General features: G+C 43.8%; 1 protein-coding gene across 4 annotated transcripts in view; it reads right to left on the reverse strand.

The window, feature by feature from the left end:
• LOC119374651 (uncharacterized) overlaps nt 1-24,198 on the reverse strand; it is a 37,779-nt gene extending 13,581 nt beyond the window's left edge. For 2 of the 4 annotated variants that reach the window (XM_037644823.2, XM_037644819.2), the window contains exons 1-3: nt 24,124-24,198; nt 8,742-8,824; nt 5,067-5,132 (exon numbers count right to left, since the gene is read on the reverse strand). In XM_037644823.2, the coding sequence (XP_037500751.1) occupies nt 5,067-5,132; nt 8,742-8,824; nt 24,124-24,188 (214 nt within the window). In that variant the 5' untranslated portion in view covers nt 24,189-24,198. Of the gene's footprint in view, nt 1-5,066; nt 5,133-8,520; nt 8,645-8,741; nt 8,825-19,002; nt 19,026-24,123 lie in introns of those variants that run through there. The other 2 variants (XM_037644820.2, XM_037644821.2) reach the window with 2 other exon arrangements.
• Nucleotides 24,199-27,631: the final 3,433 nt, after the last annotated feature.

Genomic DNA, 27,631 nt, shown 5'->3' on the forward strand with positions numbered 1-27,631 from the left:
CTGTTAGCAAATTAAGTCTGTAAAAGTGACATCACAGATGTCAGTGACATCACTCTTCTTCACTACGGCACACACAACGTCATCAATGCGTTATTACGCTTGAGTGCACTCTCAGAAAAAAGAAGAGACAAAAGGGGGTGATGGCACCGTGACTCTCTTCGGGTATCCGTTTGACCCCTATTCGGGAGAACCGGGAGAAGAGTGTCAGCATTTCTGCAGGAATCGCTAGACTGTCGTGAAGCGCTTTTCGATTGGCTTTCGTGATGAAGGCGCCGCCATATACGCCATACAAATCGCGCGTTTGCCGTTCGGCACCGTTGTGGCGCCGTGGCTCGCCGATCGAGCCGGGGTGGCGCAGCCCTTTCTCAGTCTCCTCGGTCTTTTGGAATGCGTTGCTTTGGTTGCGAGGGTTGCATGTCTTGTAGTTTGTTGTTCAAGCGAGTATGCGCTTCTTCGGTGGCGGTGACGCCAGGCACCTTGCTCAAAGTGACGTTTAAAGTGCGGAGTATTGATGGGGCTGCGGACAAGGACAACGCGCGCCTGTTAACGGTGAGTGTACTGCATTCGTAGGTACTAATTACGTAGATTTAGCTGGGCGTCTGCCGCAGCTCATCGGAAGTGGGCTGCCAGCCATTTCCAACAGCAGCCTGCCGCCGCGGGGCAGTTGCGGATGCCCAACTAAAGCTGTCAGTTAACCAGTTGACACCGTTATGCGCGTTGCTGTACAAGCTTGCATAAAATGAGCGATGCAAAAAATTAACAAGGGTCATTGTTTGCTGATCGCACATTGTATCTGCACTGTTGAAAGTGCGAAATGTCGTTTCGAGATGCACTTTAGTCTACTTCCTAATGACATTTCTGTCGGTATTGAATGAGTAGCTTACTTCCGCGCGTCGGAACATGAAAAAAAGGGTGTGTAGAGAACACGTAGACGCACTATATATTATAGATTTATTTGGCTTAAAGACGGTAGTTTGAGGTGTAGATATAGTACGTGGCTTTCAGCACATCCGCGATATATAGTCACTTAAGTTGGACATGCCTCGCCGGTAAAGTGAAAAGCTCGAGACTTTCGACGGTGCGCGTTGTTTCGGCCGTTGTTTCTGTTTGCTGTTTTCGTGGTTTGCCTACATCTGCGATTACCTTCGGCGTTACAACAGAATCGATTGAGTGTACGTCATTGTGGGAGCTATGTGCGGTAATTCTAGCATGACAAGTCTCATCTCGACGTAGACGGCGTCCGCGGGAGCTGGGCTTCGTTCGAGTGCTCGTACTACCGTGTGTTTATCTGAGTATTTAAGGACGGGTTGTGTTAGTAAAACACGCGTTTAGTTACTGCTCACGGCGTGCCCCTAGCTGCCAGAGGATGCGCTTGGGTGTCGGAATATGGCAGCGCAAAGCCGGTGTTATTCTGAAATCAAATTTTGAAGCGATTGCTCAGAAAAGAAGTGATTTCATTAGCATAGCCGGTGCCCATCGAGGAATAGGGTTCATGCCATCTCTTACGTGAAAATTTGTTTTCGTTGCGAAATTATTTAAAACGATACACTGGTGTCATATGTGCATACAGTATCGGCGTGCAGTAACGGCGTACAGTAACGGCTCCTAAACGCGCCGACTCTGGCCCATAAAAAGAGTCACCGTGCGTCTTTAAAGAGAGTCGTATACGTGGCATGTCAGAACTCAGGCATGTCAGTCACACATACACTCTTTTTTTAGTAACATATGTGTGACATATCTAAAATAACCAGTAAAACATTATCTAAATAATGAGAAGCAGTATTCGTTCCCACAGGGCGAAATCTTGTCTGTAAAATGTAAATGAAGCGCTGCATTTCATTCCACGATGAAGGAGAGGGCGTGTTATATGCTTAGCGGGACCTCGTACAGGATGTTCGTTTTTTAGACAATAGAGATTTTTTTATAAAATTCCTACGACAGTCAGGTCCCTGTCGTCTTCGCCAAATCTACGTGGAGACGGAAAAACGTTGCGGCTCGTCAACTTATGTCCAAATGAGTAATTAACAAAAACTCGTTTATTCACTTTCATTTCAAAAGAACGAGCCCGGGCTCGTTTTTTTGTTTGTTAAACACAATATTAATTAGAACTAACAGGCAATAACGCCGGAGAAAGTGTAGGTGATGGTATTTGTAGTAATTAGGATATAAATGTGAAGAAATAGAGTGGACGAAAAGATAACTTACCACCGGCAGGGACCAAACTTACGACCTTCGAAGAACGCGTCCGATGCTCTACCACTGAAGTACGGCGGCGGTCATCATGCCGCCCAATCCATGAGGTATATATGTGCATTTAAACCGGGGAGTGTTAGCCAGCGCTGATCGCAACCATGGCTGCGAGGGTGGAACACTGTTTTTTGTGCCTGTTGGCATCAATATATATATATATATATATATATATATATATATATATATATATATATATATATATATATATATATAGATATCTGGTCCCTGCCCGCGGCAAGTTGTCCTGCACGTTGTTTTCGTCCACATTACTTACTTAACATTTATATCGTAATTACTAAAGATAACTTCCCCTATATTTCCCCCGCCTTTATTGTCTCTTAGCTCTCATTAATATTGTGCTTCACGAAGAAAAACGAGCCCTTAAAAAGTCATCTTCTTCCCTTCATTCTTAGGGAGGGTCTCGTTCCGGCAGACTTGATGTCTTCAGGTGGTATGCGATGGATAGTTGCTCAGCTGCCAGCTCGTAAAAAGATGACGTGCTACGTGACGCCAACAGGCAGAAAAAAGAGTGCCGATCGCCACCATGGCAGCGATTGGCGCTCAGACTCCCAGGTTTAAATGCACATATATACCCCATGGAGTGGGCGGGAATATTGCCGCCGCCATAGCTCAGTGGAAGAGCGTCGGACACGTTATTCGAAGGTTGGAGGCTCGATCCCTGCCAGCGGCAAGTTATCTTTTCGTCCACTTTACTTTCTTCACGTTTACATTCTAATTACTAGAAATAACATCTCCTATACTTTCCCCGGCATTATTGTCTGTTCTCATTACTTCTAGAGCATTCAGTTGTTTATACGGAAAAGTTGTAGGACGGCACAATTTATGGCATGAACATTTTTCAAAAATCCTGAAAAACACATCTTAAGTAAGACATGAACCACCGAAATTGAAGCTTCGCCCCGATCTAGGCGATGTTGAAACTGAGTGCGCCATGCGCGCAGGAAATGCAGCTGCTGCGTTACATCATACCAGAAATTTACGTGACGAAATTTCAAAAAACGTACATCGCAGTAGATTCTGGTGAGGAAACACCACAAGCCGTGTCATATACCCAAACGGACCTCTTATTCTTGGCACTTGATATGTATACTTATCGCTTCCTTCGTTAAATTCTAAAGGGCAAAGAACTCATTCGCTTGTCTGCGAGAAGTAGCGCCGCAGTGGTTGCCGCCTAGTTTTAAGGAGAAGGAAGGGCCGTCTGATGACATTCGAAGGCCTCGTGTGAAGTTCAAAGCAGCTGCAACCTAATCATTATCGGGAACGCGTGGGAGGGTATTTCCAATGTTCGCAGGTATCTTATCATCCACCATGCGGTTATGATGCTCTTTTTGTGGTTTTCTTTATTGAAATGAATATTGAGCTCTATGCTGTATGGCTGATTGCAAAGAAAGATATACCGTTTACCTTCAATAGTTAAAAAGCCCCTAAACCACCCACAGGTCAAAATTTGATTGTGGCATTGCAATTGTGCATGAGTTTGCAGCGAACGCGTTCGTCGGCTCGTCTGTCCACCTCTCCGAATGCCCTTCATCAGCATCAGAGGTGAAAACACAAGGAGCGCGCGCATATGCTAGCAGTGGAGCACGCCAACGCGAGCGGCGTCTGGCGTTTTGTGTTTACGCCACTAAATTTTGTGACCAATGAGAGGTGTACAGCTGCGCTGTAAAAAATATTCAAAATATTAATTGCCATAGATATTACCGCGACTAATTAAGTAATATGCGAAACTCGCCGTAGTTTTCTTGCACGCAAAGCAAATAAATTGAGAATGCTAATTACATAGGCTAAATTAGCCTTCAGTAAATGTTAAGTTGAAATGTCTCTAATAATTCTTGTATTCTCGTGTATATTGCATATTTGCTATGTCAGGGTATGTGATGGATTTATTTTACAGCTTGCTTTTATACATATTTTTCTGGCTCAAAATATATGTTATGTCAACCTGTGGCGTTTCTTACTGGGCAGTGTTTTAAATAATTTATATGCATATATTTCCTTTTCCAGAAGAATGTACAGGGGCCTAGGTTGTTCAGCTAAAATACTTTTCAAATACAGGTACCCTTATAATTCATATGTCAGGTTAGTCAATGTAGAAGCGGGCAAGTTGGACGTGGTCAGCGTATTGCCGCATCAGCCATAATTACAGCAGAGCAAAGCTGTAATTTTGCAAGGTCAGTACAATTTGTGTAGTTTCGCCATTGTCACCATATTACAAGTATTTTCACTTTCCATCACTCTCCTATATAGAAATGTATTATTACATCGGATCCTGATCACAGCATACATCATTATGTTTTTATTTTCATGTTCCTAAAGTTGAGAGATGTATGGCCTTTATTTGAATATTGCGGAAATTGTTCCGTCACGTTAAACCTATTTTAGCATTTCTCACTACTTGACCCTTTGGCACAAATCACTGGATCGAAGGTAATAAAGCCTTCGTATTATTGTGTTTGAAATAGAGCCTGCTGTAAACCAGCTGTTCAGTCTGGTACAGATTCCCGCCTTCCTTTTTTGTTTTGCAAATACAAGTACGCAAACAGTGACAAACGTCTTGTATGACATTTCATTGCAGCCTAACAGCAAATTTATTAGGCCAAGCAATATTTGTAATCAGCTTTTTCAATGAACTCTTCTTGTTTGTGCTACCTTTCTGCGAATCCCAACTCATGTAGCGTCAGGTCACATCACACCTAATTGAAACATCTTCTAGAACTTTAATTTGCAATGAAATGCCGTAAACATCAAAAGAAAGATTATGTTATCGAAATAGAGAAATTGTGCGATTTACTTGCCTGAGGTCATCACAGCGAAGAAGCTCAGCAAACCGTAGGTAATGAAGAAACGTCTTGGACACATCGCTGAGTAAACAAAAAGTGTGTTATCATTAGACTGCTTGTGTACACTTGTACGTGCTGTGCTGTCACTGCTTTGCGTTAGGACGACATACGTCACGAAAACCGCCTCGCTCTCAGGAATCGCCGCATTCTCCTACACGGTCGTTTTGTAGAGTTACGCGAAATCTGACCCAAAATAGTTAGTTGCTAGCCTTACTTGGAATAAAATTCCAATTTATTGCTATCGTATTCATTGCTTTGCCCTTCCGGCGAAACTGTAACTTTTTTTAACTCAACGGAACGCCTCTAATGCGACGAGGACGCACAGCTCATACTCTCGTGCTTTTTAAATGCGAAGCATTTCTTCGCGAACCCAATGCACTTCGAGCGCATCTATCTATCTATCTATCTATCTATCTATCTATCTATCTATCTATCTATCTATCTATCTATCTATCTATCTATCTATCTATCTATCTATCTATCTATCTATCTATCTATCTATCTATCTATCTATCTATCTATCTATCTATCTATCTATCTATCTATCTATCTATCTATCCGCCTACATCTGGGTGCTCTCGTGATCGCCTCCTTAACCTTATGTAGACCAAAACTGGCATGTGAGGGTAACAGCGTTTGACGAATATGCCTGTCTGGTCATGGTATGAATAACAATAAAATCCTGCCGCGTAGGTCGTCAAACCCTTGCCTTCAGACACGTGTGACACATAACCGTATACCACGGGCCGCGGCTACGGGTATGCGCCACAGGTGAGTGAAAGTTTAAATCTACAAAGGGAAAGCGAGAAGACACATCGTTAATTTAAATGCAAGCGCGCTAAGAAAAAAAAGACACAGATGGCTTTGTCCCGACTAATGCAAACAATAAAAATTAAGATCGCCAGCAGGAATCAGACCCAAGCATTCTGCGTGGGAGTTAGGCATTTAACCACAGAGCCACTCTAGGTCTAAAAACTGCCTTGGAAATAGACCGTATACAGGTTTAATGTCGGTGCAACGTCAATTGTGGTTGTAGTACTGGCTATCTAATTTCATAACAAAGCAATAAACACTACACATGTACTCCTTCGATATAGGCGTCATCTCGGGTTAACGTCAATTGTGGTTCCAGTGTTGACTCCGATTTTAGAGCAGCCTAATAAACATTATATTTGTATTTCTATGATTGAGCAAACTATATTCATGCGTTGCTCGACCTCGGAGGAATGCGCTAATGAAAGTTACGTATGATATTCGCACCATCGCACGGAGCTGTGCACTTCGTTTCGATCACACAAACGTCTGTGATCTAACGTGAGTGCTGATACTACGTCAGACCATAAGTTACCATTTAAACGTCAGTGTAGTCGGCGTGCCCGATAATCCCACGATGTGCTCACAACTCCTCCATTTACAAAAAAAAAATCACAGCATATCCACGGAGTGAATGATGATGAGTGGGCGAAGCTGCGGAGGTTTATCGGTAAACAATGAATCTTCCGTGAATTCCGCCCAGTACATCATCACCGACGTGAGATCGGGCGCGTTTATACTAAAGGTTCGATGAGTTATGACGACTTGCAGCTCACTTTAATTTTACATGTACGCTGTGAATTTTCATTGTTTAGAAAACCATTGCTTTAGAAAACATCGGGCGTCTTTCGTTAAGCAGCTGGCGTCTTTTCGTTTTGCTTTAGAAACATCTGGCGTTCTTTCGTTTTGCTTTTACAAAACATCTGGCGTCTTTCGTTGGTTTATTTCATCAATCAACGGCGTTTTGAACAAAATTTTCATTGTTTAATCACGCACAGGAGAAATGTCACTAGGCACTACCTTGGAGTTAAAGAATGGCTGCGAATGGGAATGAGAGACAGAAGAAGTCGGCTTTTAGCTAACGCTGCGAATTTTTTATTGTTCAACAACGCACAGGAAAAATCTCCCACCGGCACCACCTTGGAGGTCAAAGCGTAAGACTGGTTACGCACTACGACTACTACGACTACGACCACGACTACGAGGGACGAACGGGTGCCTTCTTAAGGAGCTTCGCCCCTAAAACACGTTAATCCACCTCGTAACGCTTAGCTCAAGGCCAAAAAAATACAGCATAGAACTACTGGCTGCGTCTTTCGCATGAGACCGATTCCCACAAGGCGTGGGATCTGCCGAATTTTTTTGTTTATACAGCGCACCTGTTAAAGCCGATCGTTCGTCTATCATCATCATGAACCGGCACGCACTCTTTTCGTCCTGTTCTCCTTCGCTTCCAGAACACGTGCGCCGATATGTCCGGCATGGGATGCAATAACTCAAATGGGCAAGAGAACAAGTGCAGAGAGAGTGAAATGAAGAGAAAAAGAGGGAGAGAGAGGGATAACCAAAACCTTGAGACAAAAAGAAATATTGAAATTCCTGGCGAAAAAGGCTAGCATGGCGAGGCGGGATTCGAACCTGCGTACCCGCGATCCGAAGCCGAGCGTCTAACCACTCGGCTATCCAGGTACGTGAGTAGAGCGCAGAATAGCCTTACAAAGTATAGCAAGGGGGTGGAGGAAAGGGCCTTGACGGTGAAGTGGAGAGTTGTGATGTGGAGGGCGAGGGAAAGGAGGAAGGGAGACAGTAAATCATAAAATAGAAAGAAAGAGAATGAGAGAAATAGAGGGAAAGAATGGGAAGAAGACAGAAAGATAAAAAATTGAGATAGAAAGAAAGTGGAAGCGAGAAATAAAAAGAGAGAAAGAAATAGCAGTAAGGTGACACAAAAAAAGACAGGAAAAACAGAGAGATGAGAGAAAATGAAAGAGAGAGGAAGGAAGAAAGGCGAAAATAATGTGAAACAAAGAACGCCGCCCAGCTGCGCAGTTCCTTTAGGCTTGGCACCGCTAGTTCGAGCCTGACGTAATTTTTTACTGTTGCGAACGCCGCAAAGAGGTAGTGGATGAGCAGCTTGCGCCCTCAAAGCGTTATTTAATGTGCCTCACATGATCTAAAAGCACAGAGACTCAAGGCTTTCGCCTTAAAATGACCATTTTAGTGAAACATGTCGACTTTAAAGACGCCTCATTGTACGAACAATCGCTGGCGTACAGGAAAACATCAGAAAGTACTCAGCTGTTGGCGTCGTATACGCAATCTCATTAGAGCAATCGAAACTATTTGGGTACTCTCCGAGACATGTGGCGCCAAGCTATAACACGTGCAGTAGCTTTATCGGTGAAACCCGGCCACAATGAAATAGAACACCAAGTACTTGTATTAAACATATCAGCAAAAAAAAAAGACAGAGGAATATGGTGTCCACCTTACCCTCGACGCCTTCACTCAGACGTCATGCGTATATAAAATATCTAAACATTATATATACTTTGATGAACCAAACTTGCAATGACTTTCATCGAAATCACCTTACCAGAGCGTGATTGAAAAATCGTTCATTTAAGAAAATCATTTCCCTGAAGTGCACCTTCCACACGCAGATCTTTCAAAAAAACAGTACAAGGAATGCCCGATCTGGGAAACAACTTAGGGCTGCAATAAATTCATATACACGCGATGATTGAAGACAAAAATTGACCTAGTCGAGGGATTTCACTAAAATATAATCGCATTTGTTAGACAGTAGATACCCACCTGGTTCTGTTGAACACGGTGCCTTAAAACTGAAAAGCTGCTTCTCGGCCCTCTGATCACTTGTAAGCAGCTGCAAAACCCACCTGCGTAAAAATTTTCCCAAAAATAGTTTTTATTGTTCAAGAATGCAGTGAAAGGCTCGCGCGTTCATTGCACAGGCATTGCATGTGATGCTTTATAGAGCCCGCAGCCAAGTACCTCTACTGTTAAATTATCTTCGCATGTATGCGACTCGCGCAACGTAAGAAAGGCTGCACTTTTCATAAATGGCCCACATCAAGCATTCATCGGCGAGAGAGATTTAAACAGTTTTAACACATTTCTCTAAGCACTACCAGTTAGGAAAAATACGTGAATGAAAAATACACATGCACGTGAATTATGTGAAGCACAGCCATGCTGCATTTTCAATAACTACTACACCAGTTTTATATTCTAGACAATAGTTAGCACATAGAGAACAGCAGTCATTTGCTTTCCCAACAAGCGCAATATTTGCAGAGGCAAGTACAGTCCGGCGGGTACTGCAGCGCATTGCATTGCCTTCGAGATCTTTGTCGTGTGTATGACACAGTAGCCTACTTTCCCATATGTGTTCATATGTTCAACAGAAATAAAAAAGAATTACAGTTGCGTTTCACTACGTGAATGCGGGCGAAGAGCAATTGGAAGGGTTCTATCCCCTTGGGATGGCCACAGAGTGTCTCTTTAGGTTAAGTCGGATGGATTTCTCGTCCTCGGTGTTCCGGTGGACTGCACGGAGCGCGGTATTAGTTGTTAAGGGCACATTCACCACTGGTACCCGAATGCCACATTGGACGTCATTGTAGAAGGCGAATTTACATAAACGATATGCGGGGGGATGTCGTCTGCTGCGCAACCGAGTGGAGATTCGGCAAGTGATGATTGGAAGTTGGGAAAGATTAAACGTGACCGTTCCGAAGCGAGCCTGACAAGGGCTGCAAACGTTGAAAGTGGTTACGTCACCCTATGGAAACTCTTGCTCCAGCACAGGAACCCACACCTCACTGACAGAAATGATGTCTTGTAGATGCCACAGACAGTCACATACAGAACGATGAGACCCTGTCGCTGTAGCCCGAACACCACAATGCAAGATGCGGGGTTGTTCAGGCACCCTACCTCCAGAGAGGAAGAGTAGGAAAGGGTTGAGAAGGCGCACCTCTGACCACCCGTGGCAGTTGCGACAGCACCCGTCATCAGAATGCACATGCATGCCGTAATATCAAAATTTTCAAATAAGCCCTTGGTAAGGAAATAAACGTAAACAAATAAATATAGTCGTGTGTTGCCTAAGAGCGTTACAGCTCAGGATAAAATGTCATCGCAGTTAGTTACAAGAGAAATTGAGAAATGTCGTATTGCTCCAACAGTGTGTCTGTCGTCATCTGTTGCCAATATTTTGAAGAATTAACATAAAAACAATGAAAGCTTTATAACATACGTTAACGTGAGAAAGAGAGAGAGAGGGAGAACGGGAATTAACTTTATTGAGACACTGAGGAAATTGATCCTGGGAGCCTTGTGGGCGTACTCGGCAACCAATAGAGGTGCACTTGCGAGGAACCCACTACGCTTTAAATCATCATAATTTTTGTAAGATAGAGAAGCAGCCACTATGTCATTTTTCGTAATTCTGCGTAGAACCGTGGTACCCGCCAAACACCTGTAATGCATTACGTCCACTTTGTTGATCCTGTTTCTGATGACGATCAATAATTATGGCAGAGCACTTTGTAATGGGTTGGAAGCATTCAACAATCCACTAGTTGCGCAGTTTGCATTGTGTGACGCCTGGGTACGGAAATTCGCGTTGTGTGACGCATGGTTCTTATTTTACTCTTATACAACGCTACATTAGATATGTTATTATAGTTCCTTCCCGGCATGAAGCCTGCATAGGGCCTATTTTCAAAGCAATTTGTCAAAGCAGAGCGAATTAACTTTATTGAGACACTGAGGAAATAGATCATGGGAGCCTTATGGGCTTCCTTGGCAACCAATAGAGGTGCACTTGCGAGGAACCCACTACGCTATAAATCATAACTTTTGTGTAGTAGGGAAGCAGTCACTATGCAATTTATCGTCATTCTGAGGAGAACCGTGGCATCCGCTAAGCACCTGTAAGGCATGATGTCCACTTTGTTGATGCTGTGGCTGATGACGATGAAGAATTATGGCAGAGCGCTTTGTGATGGGTTGGAAGCATTCAACTACTCACTCGTCGCGCAATGCGCATTCTGTGACGCCTGTTTGTTATTATACTCTTCTACCACTGCATTACATATGTTTATCTGGTTCTTTCCCGACATGAAGCCCGCATAGTGTCGCTTTGCGAAGTTGTTTCAAGCACCGGCATGATTATGAGGTACAATACTGGGCTCCCACGCAGAGGGCCCAAGTTCGAACCTCGTTCTATCCTGGATATTTTTTATTTCGTTTTATATTTCATGGGATAGTGGTTACGGATACAAGCGGCGGCGGCGGACCTGTACACACGGGTGGACACATCGTGCCTGGACACACGGGTCGCAGCGGCGGCTGTGAAAGGACGTTCGCCTAATCAGCTCTTTTTTTCCTACCCAGACTACCTGAAAACGGCTGCCGTGGTTGCGGAATCGCATCTTGACGTCACTGAGCCTGCGGAAGTGTTTACTTGTTTCTGGCGTCGACATCGTGTCTGGACACACGGAGTGCAGCGGCGGCGTTGAAAGGACGTTCGCCTAATCAGCTCCTTTTTTGCCTACCCAGGTTGGTAAATTCGCTTATTTTCTTAACACCGCCTTACCGCAGCGGCCGTTGCCACCGTGTCTCAGTGATTTGCTGAGTGCTCTGTGCTAAATGTGCATTTTTCCGAACTGAATGCTGCCTATTGTGTGCGAACTGAGTGCTACTGTGAATCCCTGGACCACGTACCATGGCAGGCACATGCCAGTCTTGTGATGAACCCCTCCCTTGTGATGGACGCGTCCGGAGGTGCAACGAATGTGAGTACTCCTACCATGTTGGCAGTTGTTCTGGCTAGTCGGAGTCGACATTTAAGACTAAAGGCGAGAGCGGTCGCAGGGCATGGCGATGTACTGCTTGTCGTTCATCAAAAGCGAAAAGTGGGGAGAAAGCTGGCATGCACTCTGAGTTAGCCGTTTGTTTGGCGGATATAACTAGGAGGCTTGATGCGTTGGCAGGGCTGCTGGCTCAGGTTGGAGGCATTAAGGACTCAATTCAGCTATTGTCATAGAAGTACGATGACATCCTGAGCCGTCAAGTTAAGCAGGAAACGGTCATTACTAGTTTAAACAAACGCGTTGGGAAATTGGAGGCGGACTGCACGTCAAGTGACATTCACCAACTGAAAGCTACAGTGAATGATCTCCAGTTTCGTAGCCGGAGACTAAACAAAGAAGTTCACGGCATCCCAGCCACGCCAAACGAGGAGTTGCTACATTGGTTGAATGATGTGGCCAAGACTGCTAACTTGCCAGACCTGACGGGGAATGATATTGGCGCTATCCACAGACTTCCGTCAAAGCCAAATAGAACACCCGGAATCATAGTTCGATTTGCCCAACAATCAACTCTTGATAATTGGCTGGGAAAGCGGAAAGCCCTAAGAGATGCTTCATCGGGTGTTTCGATCCCTGAGAACATGACCCAGCAAAACAGAGCTGCTCCGCTGCGCAAAGAACTTGGCACAGAACAATGTTTATTGTTTTTTATCGCATTGCAACGGCAAGATTCTCGTTAGGAAAACAAAGGGTGATAACGCGGTTGTGATTCGTTGTTGGCCGACCTTGATAAGGTGCGATACTGTTACCCACATTGCACTGTTACCCTTCTGATGTTCTTTTGATATTCTTTTTACCATGCTTCCCTCAACTGAACCTATAGACCTTATTAATCTTAAAAACTTGTATGGCACTTGTTGTGAAAAAAGCCTTAGTTGCGTCCATTTAAACTTTATATCGGGTAGGAATAAACAGGATGAACTCGAGTATTTTTTTAGTGAAGTACAAGTATGCTTTGACGTTGTGATCTTGTCAGAAACATGGTTTGCTTCGGAATACGATGTATTTACGTTTCCAACTTACAAATCATACTACATGAACCGCACAGGCAAAAGAGGTGGTGGTGTAGCTATGCTAATATCAAGTTCAATAGACTGTGAGTTGGTGTCTGAATTCTGCTACATTTCTCCTTTCTATGAAATACTTACTATTAGATGTGGTAAATCAGTCTTTTGTGTATGTTACCGCCCTCCTCCAAATAATGTTCATTTGTACTTTTCTTTTTTAGACTCTCTGTTAGGATGTGTGTGTGAAAAAAATATGCCTTAATTTTAGGTTGTGACCTCAACACCATGTTAGCTGACAGCAGTGTTAAATTAGAACTTGAGTCAATGTTAAGCTCGCGTTATTGTCAAAATGTAATAACGGCTCCTACGTGAATCACTTCACAATCATCAACATTCTTAGATCTTTTTAACCAACTTTGATCGTTCACTCGTTACGGCTGGTACTTCAATTCACAATATTAGTGACCACATGCCTATATTTATGTTTGAAAGCCAACTCATTAACGTACCCAAACAAGTGTGCGCAGAATTTTCCTATACGCTTATAAATCCTGACACATTGTCCCCTTTTAGAGAACGCTTAGGCAGAACCGACTGGAGCAATGAGTTCGCAGCGAGCGCCCCCAATACAGCATACGATTTGTTTATGAACAAGTTTTCAGAAATATACCTTCAATGTATTCCCCTAAAGACGTTTAAAACATCTAAAAACTCGGAAACCTTGGGTAAATAAAGAATGTCTTAAGCTTATAAGAAAGCGGGACAATTGTTCAAGGCATTTAATTATTGTAAGTCGCCTGAAGATCTCAGTTTTTTAACAAGTACGGAAACTTTGTCACCAAACGCCTTCGTGACGAAAAAAAAAAACAATATTATTCAAATCTGTTTAACTCAACACAAGGGCGTACAGAAAACGTTTGGAAGGCACTTAACAGTACGCTTAGCATTGCACCCGAGCCAGTAACGAAAATTGTGAAAGATGGGATAGAAATTGAAGGGCCTGACTTGACTTCTTTTTATCAGTTGGTGGCACTACAACCAGTAGTACCGGTCTAAGATGCATGAATAATCGAAGCAGCCAAACAATATTTTTAGAGCAAGTTTCAGAGAGAGTTATTAGCGATATTTTTGACACTCAGTAATAGCAAAGCCGCTGACGTGGGCAATATTCAAATGAAACATGGTAAATATGTTATTGACATACTAGCACCCCGCCTTACCTACATTTTTAACATATGTCTGTAAACAGGACATTTCCCACGAAACATCGCAAAGGTGACAGCTATTTACAAAAAAGGTCCCAGAAATGACATGTCCAACTACCGTCCTATATCGATTCTACCTGTATTCTCGAAGGGCTTGGAGAAAATAATTTTGAAGCGCGTAGTTCTTTAACTGACAAGTAGTGTTAATTTCAAGGGCTCGTTTTCTTTGTTATACACAATATTAATGAGAACTAACAGACAATAATGCCAAGGAAAGTATAGGGGATGTTTTTAGTAATAAATGTAAGATAATTGTGAAGAAAAAGAAGTGGACGAAAAGATAGCTTGCCGCGGGCAGGGACCGAACCTGCGACCTTCGAATAACGCGTCCGATGCTCTACCAACTGAGCTACCGCGGCGGCCATCCCCCCGTCCACTTTATAGGGTATATGTGTGCATTTAAACGTGGGAGCGTCAGTCAGCGCCGCCAGTACCAGTACCTTTAACTGACAATTGTAACTTGATCAGTTCAACACAGTATGGCTTCCGAAAAATAAATCTACCGAGCTCGCGCTACTGGCAGAAAAGGAATACATTCTAGAAAATTTCGAATCCCGAAATATGGTACTCGGTCTTGTTCTGGACTTGTCAAAGGCCTTCGACCTCAATAATCATAAAATTATCCTACAAAAGTTGTACCATTACGGTATCAGAGGCATTGCGCACAAATTAATCACGTCCTACTTGCAACACCCCATTCAATTCGTCGTAATTGAAAGCACACATTCGGCAACAAAATCCATAAGAACAGGCGTCCCGCAAGGAAGCATCCTGAGACCGTTGCTCTTTATACTTTATGTTAATGAGATAGTCCGTATTGATGAATTAGCCCATTATATTGTATACGCTGATGATACGAGTTTGTATTTTTCAAGCAAATGTAGCAGCGACCTAGGCAGTCGAGCAAACAACGCACTGTCTAAAATTATTTCATGGGCCCATGCAAAGCCCCTAAAACTAAACATAAACAAAACAAAAGCTGTTTTATTTCACCCCCGCCACACACAAGTTTAGTTTGCGATCATTTCGTTAAATAACTAAGAAATTTAAGTTTTCAAAAGTTTTAAGTGTATTTTGCACAAAACATGACATGGGATGATCATGTGAATTATATTATTACTAAACTATATCGAATAGTCGGCGTTACGCGCCGCCATTGCTACTACTTTCCGGTTCCTGTCAACATGTTCATATATAACTCGTTGTTTTCTTCTTTATTGAATTATGCCTTTCTTGTATGGTCCAGGTCCACAACAACTGCAAACATAAGCAAACTTACCGCCTTGCAAAAGAAAGCTTTGCGTCTAGCCTGTAAAGTACCATATCGCTCCCACACAGCAGAATTATTTTAAAAAATATTGCATCATTCATGTTGCAATAATACATGATTACAAACTAAGTCGTCTCTATAAGTTCGGATTATTGAAAAATAATGATAACATTGCAATAGCAAGGTTAGAGAAACATTTCCTTGCTTATAATGCACGTGAACCTGAAGTGTGGTACATATCGAAATGTACAACAAATTACGGAAATCAAATGTTAAAGTTTCAGCTGCCTACACTTCTAAACCGCATAATTAAGGAACATGACATTGACCTATCCAGTATATTACCAAGACAACTGCGAATAGTGTTTGTATAATGGGATGTGGCGACTACCTTTTTTATGCCTGCATTGTAATCTTTTATTTTGTTTTTTTTTTTAAAGCACATTGTGAAACATACTTTTTTTTAATTTGGTTGTACTTAGCCGCACGTCGTCTGTGCTACCCTGTGTACAAGGGGTTCAGGGCTACTGAAGCTGTTCTCACAGCTTTTACCTGCCCTCCTCGTAACGTGTTCTTGTTCCGGAATAAATTTCAATTTCAATTCCAACTACGGCGCCAAAAACTGCCCTTGTTGTGACCTCATAACAGCTTTCGCTGTAAAAAGACAAGATCAGCTCAGTGCGCTCCCACCACAAACCTTTCCAGGCAAAGTGCTGTGGCGGTTACGGAGTTGCATTAAATGCTTATAGTTCTAAAGACAGTGTCTCACCGAGTGTCTAAATAAGATCATCGCCGACATGCTGGTCATGTACGTCGACGTCGAACACAAGACCTGGGATGCCATCCTTCCGTACGTGACCTTCGCATACAACATGGCCGTGCAAGTTGGTATATGGAAGGCATCCAGCAATGATGCTTGATGCCATTCTATTCTTCGGTATAATATGATAAGAACATTGAAAACAGTTTTTACTTCAATGTAGCGCACGCATGTTTTTGTGGCACACACGTAACTCCTACATTAGCAGTTCAGCTCGACAGCAAATATATAAGAAAATTTAATGCTGAATTTTCTGATTAAGTGTCATAACGGTGCAGTTATACCAGACCTAAGTGTCACGCTAAACATAGTCTGCATTATTGATGTCACGACATGACCAGAAAGTAATTCACTCATGACTCATTGCGCTTAAAAATGGCAATGTTGTTTATTTAGGTGTATCTGTGAATACTCGTACTACGATAGAGCGCTGAAACGCACCAATGAAAGCATTTGCAAAGTCATGAAAAGGACCCCTGCGAAGACTGCATCATTTGCATTGCGCTGTCATGGTTAGGATTTGGTTTAGATGCACGCCTACATTGCAAAGCATTGTTGTTTTGTTAATAGTACATGGAAGAGTGCTACGTATATAACTAGATGGATATAATGGAAACATGATCCAGGTACTAAATAAGTGGAACGCTGTTGCATATACAACCTAGTGAAAAACAACTGAAACCCTGTTCCGCTTAATTTAATATTTGATGTGGGACACGTGTTACACTTAAACATAAAAGAATTCCTTGCAAAAAAGTAACGCTTACAAGATGGAACTTATGTGAAACCAGGTTTAGAGGGTATAAATGCTACATTTGGCTCTAAGCAGGATGCGAATGAAGTGTTGTTCAGAGAAATATATTATTTATAAAGTTAAACACGTTATATGAATATCTGCATATTCACCCACTCACGGCGCATGCGTTTCACTGCGGCAGCACCAGATGGCAGATTGTGTCATGACTAAAGGATTAAAGTCGCTGAAAAATAACTAAAGTAGCGCCATTCGTGTTTGTGTACAGGCACTTTGTATATTGCAAATGACGCTAGTTTTGCTGCGAAGTTCGCAAAACATGGCTACTGGCCGGAAAGAGGGGCTTGTTCAATTCTTCCGCTAGGGCGCCCGGGCGCGCTGCAGTTCTAAGTGACGCAATGGGCAAAGTCCGCGAAATAAGTTGCATGAAAAATACCGATAAATTTGTAGTTTCCTGCAGGACACGCAAGAGGCGCTGCTGCAGCTGCTGGAGAGGAGCCAGAGGCGAAGCGACGCAGTTGGCGCTACTTCATATTTTTCAGAGACTTTAGGTGGGACGGGTGTGTGAGGAGCATATGTGGACGCTTCATACGAGAAGCGCTTAGGTATTTGAAGTATGGTATGATGCCGCGCTGCTAAGTGTTCACCGTAATAATGTCGACATTCACTAGGACGTGGGCTATGGGTTAATATTTCAGTGCTCCGCAGTAAACGGTAAATGAGAGCAGGACAGATAAGGCACAAGATGTCACCATGCAGGGCGATGTATAGGAACAACCATAAAATAGACTTGCGCATGTGTGCTGCGGACCTCGGAATATTTGCGCTCGTAAACTCTGCGACCTTGCATAGCAGATTGTGCGCAAATGTACGTAATAAATTACACAGACGCACTGATATCTCTAAAATTTCACCAGGTACTCAGAAGGCTTGTCACGTTTGCTTCAAAATAAATAACGCGCGTACGAGGGAGATGTTTATTTTTTAAGTACTGAAATGTGTTGCGAGAAAAACGTGGGTGAGGCTGCGCTGTGTCGTCTTCAGTGCAATAGTCCTCGATTGGGTACAGTAGTCTACTACCTTTCTATGATCTATCGGTAGCTTTGCAGTGCAATTGATGAATGCAATATAATCGATCTCGTAATAGTACACGGCAATACGAATGGATGCGACTTAGAAGCATTGCTTTTCTTTAAGTCTGTCTTTGTGCATGTAGATGTGAAATCAGTCTGCACTTCTGGGTTCCCAGAAGCGATGGAGAGCACAGGCAAAGTATCTTTTGGATGCTGCAATTTGTCATGATAGCCTGGCATGCGTAGTCGAGAATAACATTCATGAAGTCGTTTTACACCTTCACCACTGTGTTTGGGTCAGTACAACGAGGAATGTAAGGATATGACTGCTTTATCCATCTTGTTAGCTCATATAAAAATGTGATACTTCAGCTAAAAATACGTTCTTAATGCCTGTAGCATCCCATTTGGTAATTTTCACTTGAAGAGCTGCTGTCCTTTTACGGAGTTATATCCTAAGGTGGGTGCATACGATTAAATGATTTCAGTGTTCGTTATTATATACTTCAGGTTTTACCTCCTCCCAAATATTTAGGTGTTTATTAAAGTTAAAGCCTCATTAGTCTCACCTAAAAGTGGCCTCGAAGTAAATGTAGCTTGAAAGACATAAAGCAAAATGCGGAAGTGATCGCGAGCTGCACGTTCACTTAGTATTTTCGGCGGTCGTGCGACCTAAGAAATTGAAAAGTTGTGTTCGCGTGGCCAAAAAAAAAAGCATATGTAGTAGCGCGAGACGGACTTGTAGTGAGAGAGTTAGAACGGTATAAAATTTATTCGGCCACGTGTGCAGAATGTCGATTGGGTTTCGCAAACGTCCAGCAAGGGCACGCTTGTGACCCCGCCAGTTGCAGTGGACATATTTATTGTTCCTCTACCGAACACGTTGTCTGAGTAAGTTGCGCAGTTGTGCGTGACAATTAATATTGTTCGCGAAAAAAAAATAGGCTAAATGTGCTTATGCTCCCTCACAGAAGAACTGTATTTACCTCAACATTGTTTGATTCTGCCTCCAACGCTCTCCGAAAAAGCGTCTTCGATGTATCCCATCGAAAAGAGTCTCCTATATTTCACCTTGTATTGACTCAGGTTCCTTGCCGCTCGCACATTTTTACTGAAAATAAGCAGATACTGGGGCTCTTACCTAATCACCGGTTGTTTTTTTAAGTTTAAATCAACCTTGCGCTATATTACTCCAAGTTGCACATTTAGTGACGCCCTTACGAAATCGCGGCAATATCGTTGAAGTGAGCAAACAAAATTTTATGTCACTTGATTTATAATATGGCAACCAAATTTTGATCATAACCAAATAAATGAACACCCGTGCACGCAGACCTGTGTACATGGTAATTAACCAAAGGTGATCAAACAGAACGTATTTATGCAATCTTTACCAACAGCGTGCGACATTGTGAAGTTCGCGTTCTGAAACGTAAAACCTCTGATGCATGCTTTTTGAGGACACAATTCTCCACTTGTGCAAGTCATGAACAGAACAAGGATGTTCAATGAATATGCTGAAAAGGAAGTGTAATGAGCAGCCGATGATAACGCTGATGACAAAATACACGTGTCAGTGATTGTGTCCTTATTGGACTGTCGGGTAGCTGTTATTATAAAGCACTTCAATTATTTTCATATATACCTAAAAATTAAAAAAAAAATGTTGCAGTGGTTTAGCTTGGCTATGCCAGGATAAGGTAGCGTTAGCAAAGGTTCAGCTAAATATTCTTAGCTTTCCTGATTGTCTAGGATTAGCTTGATTATCATGCTCACTGCTGCTCCAATGACACACACACACACACACACACACACACACACACACACACACACACACACACACACACACGGTACACGTATTACGCGGCACATGTATATTTATATTGCCAGGCAACTACTTCGGGATCCAATGAGTTAAGCTTCTCCGCCCTTCTGCGCCGTTGAACAGCATTTGCGCTCTCCTTCTCCATGGTTTTACCATACTGGCAAACGCCAGTCAGAGGCGCTATCAAGCGGTTCCAGCGCAGTGTCAGGCGGCGACTGCACAGCGAAGGCGAATAGCTGTGCGCGCGCCGGCGCCAATACTCTGCTAAGGCTGCGACGTCACTCCTCTGGTAAGCGTAGGCATGCGGCGGCGGCGGAGTGCGCGGTAGGTGCCGGCTCCAATGCGTGACATCACTGATCCTCGCGCATGCGCAGCATGGCTCTTGAGGATGCACGCGAAACTGGCTCGGCTACGCTAGTGTAGCTAACGCTACAAAACAACTTTTGCTGCTAAATTGTGCATAGATGATGATAGAACAGATCCCCAGCAAGCAAAAAAAAAAAAGATGGTTGATCCCTCTGTCATAGGAATAGGCATAACACGAAATTGGAACGTGTCGTCACAGAAGTATTGATTGCTTTAGTGCACTGGTATATCAAAGTTTGTATAATCTCTATTGTTGAATGGCAGATGTAGCACTGCCTCATGTGGACGCACTCCCGTTGACGTTTAGTGGCACATCTCCGTACCGACGACCAACGCCCATGATCATGATTTAGCCCTCGCGGTAGTTGAAGTTCTTAACATATACGTGGACACCGCATATGGGGAGTGAATCCCGCACTAGTATGGAGTCAGCAAGCACATAATAAACACGACTGCACACGACAGCCCGGGCCCCTAAAGTGCCCCGCACTTAATATCATCATCAAGACGCTCGAAGAACAAGAGGAAGAAGACTTCTTGCTGGGAGCGCGCGCTCCATAAGCTACAGATGGCTATGCTGTACTTGGTTTGGCCTGCGTCACGCCAAGCGATGACAGCATACGAGAGCATACGGCAGCCCGGGCCCCTTTAGTGCTCCGCACTTAAAAGGTCGCGGGGAACAAAGAAGATTCAGCCACTTGCGCTGGGTGTGTCTTCATCTGTGTTGTCCGTGTCTTTTTTGTTGCGAAGCCGTACTGAAGTTGTGAATTGCCAACTTGCCCGAAATTCTGTTCTCATTGTAAAAGTCAACAGTGAATGTTGAAAAATAAGAAATATTCGTTATAGTTTTATACTACGCAGCTTTATGTTCTTACAAAGTCGCCACTCAGATTATGGCATGCTTCATTTTGTCATCGAAAAAGTCACCATTTTACGATATAATTATACTTTCAGCTAATTATTACATTGCACTTTATGAATGTTCCTACTTTTGTACCTAGCCGTATATTATAGCGGCACTCAATGTTGGTTACACCTATTGCAGCTTTCGCGCACAAGAACATTGAACAAAAACAGGTGTCGTAAACTGTCTGAACTTTTTTGTTCGAAGGTGAAAATACTTGTCAAATGATCACGGTAAACGTCCATAGTCTTTTTGCTGCGTTATTGCTAAAAATATGTAGGTGGGTGACAACTGCGCCAAGATACTTGCTACCAGGTCATTCTTGAAACGCTATGTGAACTCTATATCGCTTTTCTTAATAACTACAACATAGAAGCATGACATCACTGTTAAAAATCAAATTATTTATGTGCAAGGCGCAGAATGTTGTATTTATACTCTACCTCATGAATACATGAAAAGGTAGGATATTTTCCGGGTGGTCAAAAAGTTGCGCGATGTGCGACATAAATATAGGCTTGTGAGTCAGCTGGATGTTGTAACATACTATCATCATTGACTTAATATTGGTAGGCGTGCGTAAGACAAAGCCACTCAAACCACAATCTTATTGTCTTAACAACACTTCGCGTAAACTTCATGCCTTGAACAAACGGCTGCTGCAATGGACTTTGTTGAGTAGTGCTTCTGTGCTGTGTATCGGTTTGGTTTTAAGCTCTACGTCTGCTTCTTATGAGATGACAATATTGATTCCGTCAGTTCCAATAGCTGATATCATGTCTTTTAAAGCGTAGTTTTCATTTGTTCTTAGGGATTTCATCTCGCCGTCAACCCTCACTGGCATGAGACGCCGTCATCTCGCCGTCAACCCTCATGTGGCATGAGACGAACATAGGTACTGCCAACACCCCCGACGCTTCATCTAGACGACCACAAATGCACCTAAGGAGTACGTTTATCGTGATCGTATAAGTTGTCGTTTTAGGATTTCGAGCAACAATTGTGATGCATAAAAAAAAGGCTACGCACTTCTGGTTGCGCACTTCGAAGACTTTCTTGGTACTCCTCTAACAGCACCAGATGGTGTTTCCCTCTGTGAATTACAGGGATGCGGCTATAGACTAGAATTTTCATTGCTCGCAGGGCGCAGGCATCTTTGGTTCGGGCTGCTGCTCATGTGAAACTGAAGACCATCATAACATCCGGCCTGTCCTTATCGCATGCTGGTCCCAGTTTTCGCTCGCCATCACTTGTGACGCAACCAAACCCGCAGCCCCTGTACAGGCCGCGCCCACAGGGGCTGCGGCCAGCAAAGGGGCCTTGACAGGCGATAAATTGGGTAAGGATTATGTTTGCTTACCCGAAACGTGAGTGCGAAAGCAAAAATAATTCGATCTATAGCGGCTTCGTCTTTAAGGGTTGCGGGCATCCGTTGACATCCACATTTCTCTATCATTAACCAATCCGTTTGGCACGATTCTACATATCGTTTGGAAGCACCGGCGACACTTTGGTTCACTTTGGCGCAGTAATGTGCGGATGTTTCCGCTTTCCTCAGGCCCTTCTTCAGTGCGTGTGTGTGTTGCTTCGGTGCATTTGTTGTGCTTCTGAAGCTCAAACAAATGATTCGGAGGTCATGCGTTCTGCGCCTTCAGGGGGACACCTGTGATTCCTTCCTTTTATTTTATTTGTAATATCACACTGATCACAAAAGCTAAAGTCCAACGCTGCTTAACATTCAATATTAAGCCCAACTGCCATTTTTTGAAGTATAAGTTGCGTGAGTTGGTTATGCATTCTTAGGTGCAGCGCGATAAATATTTTCATTAACTAAATGTGTATAGGAGCGTTTTTTCTTTAATATGAGTAAGTTAGGTCGCATGTCGTAAATATGTTTTATCACGTGGTTTTATACACAGTTTTCCTTAATATCTCTTAATATCTGGGCCCACGTATTGAATAAAAAACATGTTTCCTATTATAGCAATACTAGCTGCATCCAATAAAACAAACAAAACATTTGTGAGTTTCACAGCTATGCAGCAAGTGCAATAGCTCAAAATTAATTACTTCCAAAGTGTAAGAAATTCCGGACAGATACATATGATCCCGCAAACCGAAGAAATTTTTCGTGAACCTTTTTATCTCTAGGTGGCTATGAACACCCGTGAATACCGGCGTGGTCGTAACACCAAATATTTCACTCTTTCGAACAAACTTTCTGGAATGTATCGGGTCTTCACGATTTTTTCTTGATATATATCAAACTGTAAGTATTTTCGCACCTAAGGTAAACTCATTGCGGATGAAACTGCTTGTTTATATCACGTTCAATATATGCATATAACTGCCTGTTCAGTGTGCCTGTAAGAAGAATGGTTTCTTTCATTTGTCATAAGGCGGCGCAAGTATTGGCGTTTTAGTAAAAAATTACACCATCTCCCGCTAAAAGGGACCATGAGGTGATGCGAAGCCGGAGCACTTGCACGATCGCGTTCCGTTGGCGTTCGTTGGGCATGCTACCGACCTCGCGTCGTGGAACGCGAAGAGGGACGCTACGCGCGTCGTATCTTCCATCTAACCTGGCCGTTAATTCTCACAGGGCGAGCGGGGAACGCGGTCGACAGGCGGGCGAGAGGGGGGCAGCGTAGGAGAGGAGGGAGAAGGGGAGGGGATGCGCATGCGCTCGAGCTCATCGCGGCGTTGCGCAGGAGAGAATTTCGGCATGTCTAGCCCGCGTTTCAGAGGAAGAGTGGAAAGGGGGAGGGGAGAGGGGTATGGGAGAGAGAAATTGGAGAGGGAAAGAGGAGAGGGATTGTGGAGAGGGGAAGGGGAGAGGGAAAGTGGAGAGGGGAAGGGGAGATGGTGAGTGGAGAGGAGGTGTGTGGAGAGGGTATGCGCATGCGCAGTAAGGGTGGTCACGCCGCACACCACCACCACCACCACCACCACCACCACCACCGGATTGAGCTCCGCCTTAAGATACTTCGCATCTAAAAAGTAGTTATTTACTTGCTTGAAATGCCCGAAAGCTGTAGCATAACCAGCAACACCACAATCTTAAATGAATGCGCCATCCTGTCGGCACTGAAAAATAAAGAAAATAATATCTAAACTCACTTTTATAACCATGTGCTACCTATGCACATGCGCTCACTACTAAATGATCTGCAGTTTCTAGCTGTCGCATTTATACGGAGAAATTATGTGAAGCGTAATTTGCTCCAGCTATTGCTTCTAGAGATGGGAAAATTCCCACAAATAGGTGATGAAATATTTTAAACGTTTCGTTGTGATGATCTCTCTTCAATATTTCTTTCACTCTCTACCCTTTTTATTTTAAAAGCACGACACTTGAGCATGGAGGGGTCACTCCCTTCTCGGCCCTTCACTAACACTCGCTCTGATTGCAACTGTTATACAGGGCTCGTTCAGCTGTCTTAAAAGGAGGTTAGACTTTCATCCAACATTTGAGATCATTTTGCGATTTCCGTAACAGTATGATTAATTAGAGAAACCTGACAATAAATTGCGCTTCGAAATCAACAAACGTTTCTGCTTCGCGTTAAGGTGTAATTTTGTAATGAAACTGGTAAATGCCAGGGGCGTAGCCAAGGGGGGGGTTGGGGGGGGGGGTTCAAACCCCCCCCGAAATTTTTCAATTTTGCTTGCATATATATACATGCACACATACAAACACACGCACGAACATACATAATGTATGGTTGAACCCCCCCCGAAAAAAATTTCTGGCTACGCCCCTGGTAAATGCACACGTACACATTATATAAAAACAGAAGAAGCCCTTAGCCCACGCGCTTCCATGAATACGTTACCTTTACAGTCGTGTAGAAGTCTAATAGGGTTATAATTCTCGCCTCATCTTTTTTTTTTTGCACGGCATGTTGCTATTTGATATACCGTCCGTTGCGCACGTGGAGACGTTGTCAGCAGGTGTTCTTTCGCCGAGTGTCTGTTGCGTAACAATGAGGACATACCAATAGGGATAAAAAAATGTGCCTGAACTTCGTTTTGAGGTGAAAGAGCGGCACGAAAGTTTGAACACAATAGACTAGAACATGGGTATTCTTTCGGTGTCGTACTATTACAGCATTGTCAATGATTCTTTTTTTTTTTTTCAGTAGATTGTGACTGCTATCCTCATATAAACTGTGCTCGCGTTACAACTACCTCGTCGCGGCAACCGCGACGCTAGAGTTAAAGCAAGCGTACTTGCACAATTGCATTTCCTAAGCGCTGCGCCTGCACGAGTCCCGAACACTATGCAAATAAGCAATTCTTATTGGAGAATATAACGAAATTTATGCATGCAGGCGAACACGGAGATTCTATGGACAATGACATTAAACTCCAATGGTTAAAAAAAGCAGTGTTCCGTCCCGAATAATGCTATACAATTTTTATATTGAAGCAGGTTAAGAGACACAGTGAAGACGATTATAAAGAAATCTAGCGATAGGCGTGTGTACCTTAAAGATAGGAAATATACGGTGCCCTATATTTAGTTCAGGCGCGATGGGAGCTTGGGGCGACTTGCACTTATTACAAGGGGTCCAGTGTTCTTGGTATAGCTGTGTGCACCATGGACCCGTGCTGACTGAAATTCGATGGCAACGTAGATTCAGTTGTCCTGGCTGCATTGCTATAGCGGCGAACTTAGTCCAAAGTAAGGCATGTCAACGAAAAATGTGTCAACACCATTTTTTCTAAGTTTTCTAGAGTGGGCCTGAACTACAGCCTTAGAAACGACACATAATACCACATATCACCCTACAAAAGTTATAGGAAAAAGTTTAAAATTGTTTACTAGCAAGAACACGTGGGTGTAAAAAGGCGCACGCCATATTTGTTATCGCCTTTGTAGGCAGCAGCGGAACACCCAGTAAAGACTCCTGAAGCAGGAAAACTGATGCGTAGCAGTTTTGTAGTGTTCCCTTGTAGTAACTAGTGCACCGCGAAATCCAGGACGCCCATTCTCGGCTGAGAGGGAAAGACACCAGTCACATGCTGTGAAATATTCGCCCGAAGCAATGGAGGTGATTTCGTTCTAGCTCGCCAAGCGGTCTTTGCTGCTGTCCCGTGGGCGACAGTCGCCAAGGACCTCTACCAGGCCCGCCGAACCTTCCCTCCGCCCAGTGAGAAGCTGGACAGGGCACTGACCCTGTCCAGCTTAGAAAACTGCAGGCGCGAGCGTACCCTAACCCGGCACAATATCACAGACTCTACCCCGTTATATATACCTCACAAATATATGCAAGCTCTGCCACAATGAGGCAGCCACTTTAACTCACGCGCTCTGGGACTGTAACGTAAACCCGCAAGGTGCGAACACCGGAATGCTTCTGTCGCCGTTGGCCGCGGCCTCACGCAGCCGCAGCCTCAGCGACAGTTTCTGGGCCATCCAGCAGACCCGCGAGGTGGCGGAGAGACAAGAACTCCACGTCCCCACGTGGGACACTTAAGGCCCGGTCGGCGAAGTCTCTCTAGGGCTATCAATAATATTGTCACCAATCGAGCAAGTAGGGTACTATGAAATTTCGTAGAATTTCTTGCTGTGACACACTTCCGCAGAGTGTGGCGCAGCATACAGGCCAGCTTCTGTTGCCTTCGTCCCGTCGACTTCCTTCGGCTGTTTGGGTTAACATGTTTGGTGTTACCGTTCTGTTTGAGCGTTGACCACATGTATGACGACGAGCCATGGATTCTTTCAACTGCTAGCCCTTCAATGACAATGCTTCTGATGCGGTGACAGTCGTCTCAGTTGTGTATACGTTCATACGTCGCTCCGCGTGTCGTGCGAAAAAACAAGACAAGGTAGCTTCGCACCGGACGATATTCTTTCGCGAGCAATGTCAGTGGCGCTTGGCTTCGCTGCAGCTCGATTGCCTGAGTAGAGGAACTAGCGCTACACCGCGAGAATTGTGGAAAGGACCGCTAACCATACTACGCGTACTAGACTATTTTAGGACGTTGTACCTACATACTACTCTGTTAGTTACGTCGCGGTCTTCGCCTGGCGTGTCAAGTTACGTTCGCTGTGCGACAGCTGTGTCGTTATCGTTGTGGCGGTGGTTACTATTGCTTTCCATTTGGAATATTCCTTTCACAAAATGAGTGAGAGTGTTAATAATTAATTAAAGCGCACACCTGTCACTAGAAGTAAATTTTGTGTTGAGTTTGACATGCCAAAGCAGAATCCTGTGTACGAGAGATGCACACTGCACGCGTGCTTAATTCCGTCCTAATTCTCAGTGGTGGCATGAGTAACTCAAAACGCACGTGATTGAGAATTTTGTCTTCATTGACCCAAGTCATATGCTTATTTTAGAGAAATGCGCAATTATGATGCCCTTTACCGTTTCTGATGATTGCAATCCGGTATGGGAAATAAACGCTCAGCGGTGCGCATGGTCATGCTTGCGTTCCCGCTCTCGCACGTGCTTGGCGCGTCTTCCGCGACAGCGCGGACCGAACCTGGGGCGCTGGCGTACGTTCGTAT

Source organism: Rhipicephalus sanguineus, chromosome 11 (assembly GCF_013339695.2).
Source record: "Rhipicephalus sanguineus isolate Rsan-2018 chromosome 11, BIME_Rsan_1.4, whole genome shotgun sequence".
Taxonomy (NCBI): Eukaryota; Metazoa; Arthropoda; class Arachnida; order Ixodida; family Ixodidae; genus Rhipicephalus; species Rhipicephalus sanguineus.